At 44.0% G+C, this 11106-nt stretch overlaps 1 protein-coding gene across 2 annotated transcripts; it reads left to right on the top strand.

The window, feature by feature from the left end:
* Nucleotides 1–4422: 4422 nt before the first annotated feature.
* RPS10 (ribosomal protein S10) lies at nucleotides 4423–10418 on the top strand. Of its 2 annotated transcripts, none has more exons than XM_006180487.3 (6): nucleotides 4423–4542; nucleotides 5373–5522; nucleotides 5749–5920; nucleotides 7366–7443; nucleotides 9473–9528; nucleotides 10325–10418. In XM_006180487.3, exons 2-6 carry the CDS (start codon nucleotides 5373–5375, stop codon nucleotides 10364–10366), a joined length of 498 nt encoding a protein of 165 aa, XP_006180549.1. In that variant the 5' UTR covers nucleotides 4423–4542; the 3' UTR covers nucleotides 10367–10418. The 2 variants fall into 2 exon arrangements, with proteins under 2 accessions (XP_006180549.1, XP_032318754.1); XM_032462863.1 differs by lacking the exon at nucleotides 4423–4542 and adding an exon at nucleotides 5000–5022.
* The last annotated feature ends 688 nt before the right edge of the window (nucleotides 10419–11106 follow it).

Here is an 11106-nt window from a genome sequence, read left to right as displayed (position 1 = left end):
AAACATGTATAAGAATATTCTTAGCAGCTTTATTTATAAACACTGGGGAAAACTTAGATGTCTATCAATTGGTAAATGGATAAACAAATTGTGATATATCTAGACAATGGAATGCCACTACCAACAAAAAGGAATGAATTACTGATGCCTGTGACATGGATTCTCACAGACCTAATGATGGAGAGGGGCGGGCAGCCAGACACAAAGTAACACATGCTGTGGGGACATGAGTCAGAATAGTGTGTACCCGGGACTGGGGGTGGCGGACATTGACAAGAAAGAAGGACTTCTGGGTATTAGTCATGTTCTCTCTCTTGACCTGGATGATAATTAACAGATTCATTCATACACACACACACACACACACACACACACACACACAAACACACACACACGAAAATACATTGAGTTAAAACCTTAAGATTTATGCACTTTAATGTAAGTATACTACACATCAAGAAAAAATTAAGAAGCAAAATACTAATGCCTGGGCCCCAACCCCTGAGTGTCCAACTTAATTGGGGTGTGGCCTGGGTAAATGGGTTTTTAAAAGCCTCCTAAAGGATTCTAACTGGCAGCAGGATGAGACCGAACCTCAGGAGAGCCAGAGTCCCTCTTCTCAGTGCTCTGAATTCTGGCCTCTGACTCCCTGCCCCTGACCGTGGCCCCAGCAGGGAGACCCCCAGGGACAGCTTGAGGCTTTGCAGTCAGGGTCCAGTTCCATCACTTTTTACCTCTGTGACCTTGAACAAGAAACAGCTATCTTTCCAGGCCTTTTTTGTTTGATTGTTGGTTTTTTTGGGTTTTTTATGTGTGCATTTTTTTTTGTGTGTCTTTAACAAGTGGCAGGGGATATACACATGCACAATACAGGGTGGGAGTGATAAAAATGGGGTTGGTCTTTATAATCTCTATTTTTTGGAAAATGTTTATATTTTTCACATATGTATATGCACTTTTTATGTTTTAATTCTAGTTCACATATATAAGCTTAAAATACAATTCTTTTTGGTAATAAACTGTATTTTAAAACATGTTATACTATTAGTTTAACTGGATTTCATTTTATTTTTTTCCTAAATTTTGCAATAGTGTTTTTCTAAGAGGTTTTTTTTCCCCCCATTTTGTAAATTGAAGTACAGTCAGTTTACAATGTTGTGTCAATTTCTGGTGTACAGCATGATGTTTTAGTCATACGTGTACAAACCTATATTCCTCTTCATATACATCTGATCCTGTCACTACTGCTTGAAACCTTTCTGTGGCTTTTCATTGCACTTTGAATAAAATCCTGCCTCCTGTCTGAGGCCACCATGCTTGTCCAGGTTCGCCTTGTTCACATGTCCCGGCCACACCAGCTGCCTTTCTGTTCAAGCGCTCCTCTGCAGCAGAGCCTTGGGCTGGAACCCTTCCTCCAGCCTTTTCTCAATCCATGCTTGACTCCTCCATTACTCTGGTTCACCACACCCTGATCATTTTCTTCACAGCTCCCAGCACATAATAGAGGTATTTTTTGCTTAGTGTGGGGTCCAGGTGTGTCTCTGTCCCCACTCTTGCCCCACCACCTGGCCCAGTGCCAGGTGCTCAGTGCCTAACTGCTGAAAGGATGCACTGCCATCTGAGAAGTCTTTTGAAGTGTCAGAGGGTATTATTATTATTTGTCTTCCTTCCTCACTCAGTCACCTCTAATCTCCTCTGCTCACCATGGTGTTGCTGTTTATTCCTGAAACATTTATTAAATATCCCAACCATGTGCAAGATGTTATGTTAACTGCTGGGAGGACACAGAGAAGAGCAAGGCATGGTTCCTGCCCACGAGAAGGCTCTGTCTGGGGATGGAGACACCACAGGGCCACCATCCAAGGGTGCGCTGGGAAGTGCTATGGGGTCCTTCCTCATCCTCTTCTCACTCCACATCCTCTCTAGGTGATCTCAGATCCTCACAGGGTCTTAGATGGTTCCCTGACCTAATCTAACCCAGCTCTCTCCCACAGGACACATTCTGAGCTCTTTAAAATTATCCCAAGTATTTTCACCACTGTGTCTCACAGGCACAAATGCAACAAAATCTAAAACTGAATTCATCTCTCTTAAACAATTTAGCAGTATTTCAGATAAACAGAAGCATAGCTTACTGAGGTAATGACATTGAAATGCCAGTTAACTGTTAGAGGGGAAATTTTTACATCAGGAGACTTTCCAGGAGGATAAAAGATTTAAACATAAAAACTTAAGTCACATAAAGACCTTGAATATTTTCAGAAGTGAGCAGGAGAGTCGTTGGACGGTTTTAAGCAGGGGAGTGACATGGTCTGATGTTGTAGCAGGATCACTCAAGCCACTGTCAGGGAAGAGACCTGGAAGAGGATATTTCAGTGGACTGCATTCCAGTGTTGCTACTGGGAAGGGAGCGGTCACATCTGTCTTTTCCTGCTGGCTGCTTTTAAGATCTTTTCTTTATCTTTGCTGTTCTTCAATTTCATTATGATAGGTTTAGGCATGGATCTGCTTTTATTTATTCAACTTTGGATTTGATGATCCCAGGTAATCTGAAGTGTGTTGTCTTTCAAGAATTCTGGAGGATATTCTGATGGTGTCTCTTTCTCATATTCTCTATTATTTCCTTATAAGACTTCACACAAACATGTGTGAAGCCTTTCTCACTCTATTCTTCATAGCTCAAATCCTTTCTCTCAAATATCCCAGCTCTTTCAATCTCTAGGCTACACTGTGAGGAAAATTGTTTTTTCTTCTATCTCCCATTTCATGATTGTTCTCCTTGAGTGTGTTGGATCTGTTTATTCCTTTTTTTAAATTAAGTTTTAAGTTTCAATCAGTTTAGTTTTCATTATGAGAAGTTTTCTTGTTTCATTTTCCAAATCTGCTTGACCAGTTCTTAGATTATGTTGTTCCTTGTCTGTACCATCTAGCTTTTTTTATTTTAAGTTTCTGTAAATGTGTATGAATATTTTTTAAAATTGTGGCAAAATATGCATAAGATTTACTATCTTAACTATTTTATGTGTACAGTTCAGTAGTGTCAAGTAATTCACACTGTTGTACAACCAATCTACAGAACTCTTTCCATCCTGCAAAACTTGTTTTAAAATACTTGTTTTTAAATAATGAAACCACAAAAATACTTGAAAGACCTATATGTGAATATTATGTAATCTTCAGATGCAGCGTGACTTTTTAGGCATTGTACTAAAGTCTGAAACCATAAAGATTTGAATATAAAGAAACGTGAAACTTCAGAATGCCATGAAAATTGAGACAAACGAAAAAAACAGGGATATTCTTGAAAAATATGTGACAAAGGGTTAATAACTTTAACATGTAGAAAGTGACTTCAATCAATAAGGAAAAAACTCTGAATAGGAAAACAGGTAATGGAAAAGAACAATTTATAAAAGAAGGAACACAAATGCCTAAAAAGAAAAATGTTTAACATGGAATTAATCAGGAAAAGCAAATCAAAAGTGCAATGAGATTAGTATATTTTATCTATTAGATTGACAGAAATGAAAAAGAATTATCCAATATGAGCAGAGTTAATGGGGAAGAGGGCCTTGTTAATAACTTTTGGTGGTAATGGAATTGATAATGCCTTCCTGGAAGTCAGCGTGCCAAGTGTCAAAACCTAAAAATGTGTGTGCTTTGTTACTCAACAATTACACTTCTAGGAATTTGTCCTCAGGAAAATATCGGAGAAGGCTGAAGATTAGTATATGGTCTCGTTAGTTATAATAGTGAAGGCTTAAAAAAAAAGAAGACACATACACACACACACACACACACACACACACACACACACACACACACACACACACATATCTCTCTCCAGTCATAATAGTGTTGATTAAACTATCAGTGGACTACTACGTAGGCACTGTAATCGCAGGTATTAACTAATATGAAAAGAGAATCATGATGTATTGGTAAACAAAAAAAAAAAACCAGGTTACCAAATATCATACCGTAACCTACATACAAAACATGCCATTTGGGTTAAAAAATATATTTCCTTGGGTGCGTGTGCGTTTACAAGAACATGTACGAAAAAGTTAATAGCGGTTCTTTGCTTGGTGGGATTCTATTTTTATTTGTTTGTTTGTTTGTTTGTTTGTTTGTTTATTATTGCTATTGCTGTTATTACTGTTTTGTCTGTATGGTCTCTCTTTTTCCTCGTTCAAAGAGCATATATTACTTACACAATAATAAGTTAAATTATCAACGACGGAAAACGAAGAAAATAAAGAGTAGCGAGTTTCTAAAGAGCCTGGCCAAGAATAAAGTGACCGAATATTGACAAAGTACGCTGAGTCAGAAGTCCCCAGAAGCGCTTTCCCCGTGCGCGTGTGCTCAAGGCGGTCAGGGTTCGCCGCCGCACGGAGCCGCCAGTTCCTCAGGCACTGCCTAGGCCAGCCCAGGCAGCGCGCGGGTCCTGACAGGGGGCGGGTCACGGCAGCCCGGAAGAGACGCTGCGCTGCGCATGCTCTTTCCTTTCCAGCTCCGGCCCCGGACGCAACAGCCGTCGCGGTGAGTTTCTCTGGAGTCCGGATTCCATCGGCCCCCATCCTGGCTCTCTCGCCGTCGTAGTCGCTTTGCTTTCCCGGGGTTGGCGCGAGAGGTCCCTCTCCTGCTCCTCGCACGCTCATTTCTGAGCAGTGAGAGGGGCCAGGGGTTCGCTTCACCGGGAAGTGGGGTGCTGGCAGGCGAAGATTGGCGACCTGATAGCGGAGGGCCTAGAAGGGGAGGATGAAGCCCTTGCGTGGTGGGGACTAACCGACCGAGGCTACGGAGACTGCGCCCCTCTTGCAAGCTTTTCCTTCTGAGCAGACCTCCACCCCGAGCTGCCTCCTTGCCTGGCCATGGAGCTCTAGTTTGGAGGAAAAGTAGTAGGGGATGAGGCTGCGAAGGCCTTAGCCTTTTGGTTTGGGGTCGGCGGCCTGTCATGAATTGAGAGCTTTCCTCTGGGTCCTCCCCGCGCACCTGAAACTACCGCCGCGCCGTTCCTCGGTAGGTAGAGTTTATGGTCCCCAGTTACTCCTACAGGGTCTGCGCCTTTTATGTCTTTGTGGTTGTGAGAGTGAAGATCTGGAGCGAGTATGCACCCCAGCCCCGTTTTGTTTTTAATCTCTAGGGAACTTTTTGCTCACCTGAATCGTTTTTCGAAGGTGGATGAGGGAGCTAGAAACTATTAGTCTTCAATTTTGCGGAGTTTAAATTCCTGTTGTCCTGTATGTTTTCCACGCTGTATTTCAGATTTCCACCCGTTGGACAATGATTTTGTATGGCCGTTTGGGAGACCAGGAACTAGGGTACTGGTCCCTGGGTACGTTGTTCGAAAGTGCTTTTCCTTCCTGCAGATGTTGATGCCCAAGAAGAACCGTATTGCCATTTATGAACTCCTTTTTAAGGAGGGAGTGATGGTGGCCAAGAAGGATGTCCACATGCCCAAGCACCCCGAACTGGCAGACAAGAACGTGCCCAACCTTCACGTCATGAAGGCCATGCAGGTAACCGGGGGGCTGCTGGAGTGGGGTGCAGATGGAGGGATTTTCCACTGACGTGCAAGGCAAATTCCAAGGAGAGGTCAGGACAGCCAGAGCTGCTTGCTACCTTGAAGGGAAGTGTGGTAGATACACCTTGAAAACTTGGCTACTGTGCAGTTTAGCGTCCCTTTGCACTAGATTTCTCCCTTGAATCCTTTAATTGGGTCTTAACAGTAGTTTTCTGTCTTAGTCTCTCAAATCACGAGGCTACGTGAAAGAACAATTTGCCTGGAGACATTTCTACTGGTACCTTACTAACGAGGGTATCCAGTATCTCCGTGATTACCTCCACCTGCCCCCTGAGATCGTACCTGCCACCCTGCGCCGCAGCCGTCCTGAGACTGGCAGGCCACGGCCTAAAGGTATGCTGTCTGTACAAGGCCTCTGAGGGCCTGCTCTGAAGTTATTGTTTCAGGGAGGAGGGGTATGCGTGAAATGGGGGGGGGGGTTTTGTGTAGGATGTGGAGGTGGTTTTGTTAACGCACTATTAATAACTGCTTTTGAGGGACTCTGGCATGCAGGACCTCAGGTCAAGTCCTAGAACCTTTGTCCCCCGGCATGGCACTTGTAATGGAACTGGACTCTGGTCTGCAGGCCATCCCAGGAGATAGCGTTAAATACGGAATATTAGTCTCTGGCCAGATGCATGTGGGTGGAGCATTGACTAATTTCTCCAGGAGAGAAGTGCTTATCCCCAAAAAGCCCAGAGCAAAGCTGTTGACCACATGTGAAAGAAAGTTCTTTAGAGTTTCTTGGCAATGGGAGCAAAAATAATCGAAGTTAAAGAGGGGAGGATGGATGTAGAATACCTAATAGTGTGAAAGAACATGCTTCTTGGCAGGGGAGGGGATTACCTTCTGATCATTGCTGGCTCATAGTGGTCATTTGTCAAGGTTATGGTTCCCTTTCCATAGGTTCTGAAAAAGCTTGTCCAAGGAACTTTGTAGGAGGAGCAGTTTGTGAGTCTTGAGTGATGAGGTGCAGAAATTCCTAAAAACATGATCATTAGACTGTCCAGGTTCTCTGGAAGGAGACTTCATGGAGTTCAGGCATCTGCATTTTTTATGACCACAGCCTAGGGGATTCTGGAGGTTAGGTAGCTAGAATTAGCGCAGAGGTTCTTCACTGCATCTTGGAATCACTGAGGGCAGGGGGTGCTGATGCTACTGTTTGTTCCCACACAGATTCTAATTTGCCTTGGGTGGGGCCTCACATTTATTTAGCTACTGTCTGCAGGTTCAATCTTATTTCTTCTACTTGCAGAAAAAGTTCATATTGTAATAATACGGACCCAGTAATTTCTTAAAGTAGTGTTTAAAATCTGCTTTTCATATCCCACAGCCTATCGAGGTAAAAGAGAAGCCCAAAGGGGAACTAAAGGATTCTTAGTGACATCTATATATTTATAAAGAGATGGGGCTTGCAACTTAGGATGCCTTCTTTTCTGTTTGCACAGGAAGTTTTCCACTTCAGAGATGGGTCATATTTAAAATTTTGGCTATTCATATGTTTGTAGAAATGGCTGGGTTTCTTAATTTGCCAAGCAATTGGGAAATGTGTGTTTATGTTGAGAAATACAGTGCAAGAAAGTAATCTTTTTGCAGGTATATGGCATTTTAATTAAGGTGAGTTTTCCTAGGCCTTTGAGGAGCCAGAACATCAATGATGGCAAGTTTCTAGCTGACAGTTCTGAGTGTAGGAGTTCCTGTCCCCATTAACCCATCATAATCAAATTGTTGCCCAGTGAGATTGGAGAGCAGTTCTAGTTTTTTTGGCCTGTGTTCATAGTGTGGTTTAATTTGTGTAGGTCTGGAGGGAGAACGACCTGCAAGACTCACACGAGGGGAAGCCGACAGAGACACCTACAGACGAAGTGCTGTGCCCCGTGAGTAATGCATCCTGTGTATTATCGGGGTGTTGGGGTAGGATCTCTGGTTTCCGCTCTCGCTGGGGCTCAGCCCTTGGACATGCCAAGGTGACCAGGAAAGAGCCTTGATTTTTTGTTTGTTTTTTGGAAAGAGCTTTGATTTTGATCTCAGATCGTCTCCAGCTGGGGTCCTTTGTGCTTCTTGCTTTATGCACGAATGGGTACTAGGAGGAAGGCCCTCTGGGGTCACAGAAGACTTTAGTTGAGAACCTTTAGAGCAAAACTGAAAACTTCTAGGAAAACAATGTGTTATTTTGTGGTTGTGTTCCTGTGTGGTAAGCTGCTTGAGGGCAGGGCCCATTCACATCACCTTTGTTGTTTTCTTACTGCAAAAATAGTGCACAAACTTGCTTTTAAATAGCAGGTATTTGCATTGACTGGAACAACAGAGGTCTGTTCAACAAATGTTGAGTGTTAATGGTGTGCCAGACATGATTCTAAGGGCTGGGAGGAGGGGAGTAGCGTACTTAAGAGACAACAGGCCCTTCTCTTATTGAACTTGTATTTTAGTAGTAGGAGTGGATAAACAAAAATAAGTATGTCCATGGTGTGGGTGCTCCAGGGAAAAATTAAAGTAGGGGTGTGTGTGTGGCAGTTTTTGATAGGATTTTTCGGGGAGAGTCCTGTGGAAGTGAGATAGGAGCAAACGTGTGAAGGTGGTGAGGCTACCTGGGGGAAGAGCACTCCAGACAAAGTGCCTGTGGGGATGGAACCTGGTTTGTTAAACAGTAGAAGATAGTGGGAGAGTTGGATAAGGATGTAGGTCTCCTGGCTCTGTGGGTTGGGCTAGGGTTTGGGATATTACTCTGGAATGTGATGGGGAGCCATTCAACTTGTATGAAAGAGACTCTCCTTGTTGCAGAAGCAGTTATTGTCACATAAAACCAAGGTGTAAAAGGGAATTTTGACTGACTCCTTGCCTCCTTTGTCATGCCTGATTCTTCATATGTGAAGTAGAAGTGAGCCCTTGACCTAAATACCTTGTATAGGATAGTAAGGATGAATTCCTCCAGCAAACAGGTTCTCAGTTCAGAGAAAGTTAGTAGTTGCTCTTCCTAGAAGTCACACCTTATGGAGAATCGGTCAGAGAATTATTCTCCAGAGGGTGTGACAGTTGGGCCTTGGGTCTCCAAGTCAAGGGGGTGGGACAGGGAGTGAGCATTTCAGGTGAAATATCGGTATGGAGATGCAGCAGCTTGCTGGTCAAAAGGGCGAGGTGGGGAGGAGACCAGAGCCTACAGCAGGTATGGACTGAAATGAGCCAAAGGGAGGCTCCCACTTGAGAGAGATTTCCTGAAGCTATATTCACTGTTAGCCCTGCCCCTGCCACCACCGCCTGTCCCCCAAATGTGAGTCGTAAAATTTCCTAGTGGCCACACTTAAAGCAGACAAAAGTATATGGGTATTAATTTTTAATCCAATATTTTAAAGTGTTGCCTTAATATGTAATCCATATAAATGTTAGTGAGATATTTTGCATTCTCTTAAGCTTTGAAATCTGGTAGGTATTTTGCACACATCTCAGTTTGGACTAGTGGCTGCCGTACAGGGCAGAGCAGCACAGATCTTTCATCTTGTTTGCCACTTTGCCATGATCGTGATAAAATTGCTTTTTTGCTTCTGTGGGCCCTTTATCTCTTAGTTCTTCCTTCATTGAGCTCCCTCTGTGAGCTGGGTGAGGGTAGTTTGGAGCCATATAAGAAGGGCACATAATCCAGACTTTGTGGTCAAGGCAGCCTTCCTGGAGGGGCCGACAGTTTGGACTGTGAGTTTTGAAGGGTGACTTAAGGAAGGCTGCCCACAGGAGAGGGAGGGGGCGAAGATGGCTCAGAAGATGTTTTCCCACAGCAGGGTGTAATTTACTTGTACTTCATGGGGTATCTTTGCTGACATGGCTTTTCCTGCAAGATTGGATCAGGTGACTTGTCTGCCCTTGTTCTGTAGTAAATTAGATCGTAAGAATCTACGTCGATGTTTCTCATTCCAGCTGGTGCCGACAAGAAAGCCGAGGCCGGGGCCGGGTCAGCAACCGAATTCCAGTTTGTAAGTATCCTCTTTTGCTCTTCATAAGCGTCACTGTTTGGTCCCAGCGCTTGAGGTTGCACATCGAGGGATGCAGTATAGTGTGGGTCTCACCTCTCTTCCCCCTCCCCCAACCACAAATTCCAAATAGGTTTTTACATTAAGCCACAGTATGCAAACTTCTGTAAATATATATAAATTACTGAAGTGAGTCGCACAGATTCTACATGAGGTATCTGTTTCATTAGTGATCGTCGTAACACCCCTGGATTAGTTTCATGAACCAAAATTTAGGATTGAGAACTGAACACTGGAGATTGAGTGGGCTCTCTACCTCAGGTGGTGTGATCTTGGGCAGGTGCCTATATGTGCCTCAGTTTCCTCATCTATAAAGTAGAGCTGATAGTCTTAGCTATCACAAGGTTATTGTGAGATTAGTTAATCCGGGTAAAGTGCTCAGCACAGGGACGGTGTATCACCATGGGGGTAGTTACTGTCCTGTGGCAGGTCTTCACAGTACATGATTGTTCTCCGAGGTCTTGTTTGTGAAAAGGAGATAGGTGTGGCAGGCACAAGATTGTGCCTCGTGCCAGGTGCTTCCATGTGTGTATATACATGAGCTCACTCTTGAGTGGGTGTCCATATTCCCAGTGAGGAAAACGGGCATAGGAGGTGGATGTGGCCCCATATCCAATAGGAGACAGGGCTGGGATTTATGGCCTGGACTCAGCCTTTACATTTGGGGTCCTCTCCAGTGATAATGAGGCTTGTTGCCTGGCATACTGCTAATGTTGACATCATGTGCTTTCTCTTGCAGAGAGGCGGATTTGGTCGTGGACGTGGTCAGCCACCTCAGTAAAGTTGGAAGAGATTGTTTTGTGTTGAATAAACCTGTAGCCAGAAAAGATTAATCTTGTGTGCCCTGTTTGTTTGCATTATGTAGCCTGAACAGAACAGTTTAAGGATAAGAATGTAAATGGAACAAGACTGGATTAGTTTTAGGAGTTGTCCTTATCCAGGGTGACATCACTGATTGCTGTTAGAACTGCAATACTTGGCTTTGTCTTAGGCCGTCATTCTTCCAGCACAAACCTCCCTGTAGAGTCATATCCAATGTGGTTTCCATTCTGGGAGGTGGTTGGAAAGCTGGGCATCTTCACCAGACCAGCCATGCTGGCTCAGCTCTGCACGGTGGGAAAGTTGCTATTATATTGGTTCTGGAATGACTAATCTTCAAAGTGCAGGGGTTACAAGAATCAAGGGGGAAAACAATGCACAGGAACGAACATCTTAAAGGGACTGCCCAGCCGTCTGAAGACCCCTGGGATTATCTTTCCATAATCAGAAGACCACCAGACAATTGAGAGTTCTTGCTGTTCAGGGCTCCTTGAAAAGGGGAAGTGTGCTGTCCAGTTTTCCTGGAGCCTGTCAGTGGTGACCCAGCCTATGACATGAGTAAATGGACAAGAACAGTATGTCGAGAGTTTCCCCTTGGGGCCAAGTGCCATTTTGGTGTAAGTACCAGAGGGGTTTGATGGGACCATTTCTGTGGTCCTGCACTATAAACACTGTATACCTGGCACAGTGCTAAGAAGTGGG

The sequence above is a fragment of the Camelus ferus genome, chromosome 20 (genome assembly GCF_009834535.1).
Source record: "Camelus ferus isolate YT-003-E chromosome 20, BCGSAC_Cfer_1.0, whole genome shotgun sequence".
In the NCBI taxonomy this organism is placed as follows: domain Eukaryota; kingdom Metazoa; phylum Chordata; class Mammalia; order Artiodactyla; family Camelidae; genus Camelus; species Camelus ferus.
The sequence above is the reverse complement of the archived record's forward strand: the minus strand, read 5'-3'. Positions and strand labels throughout refer to the sequence as shown.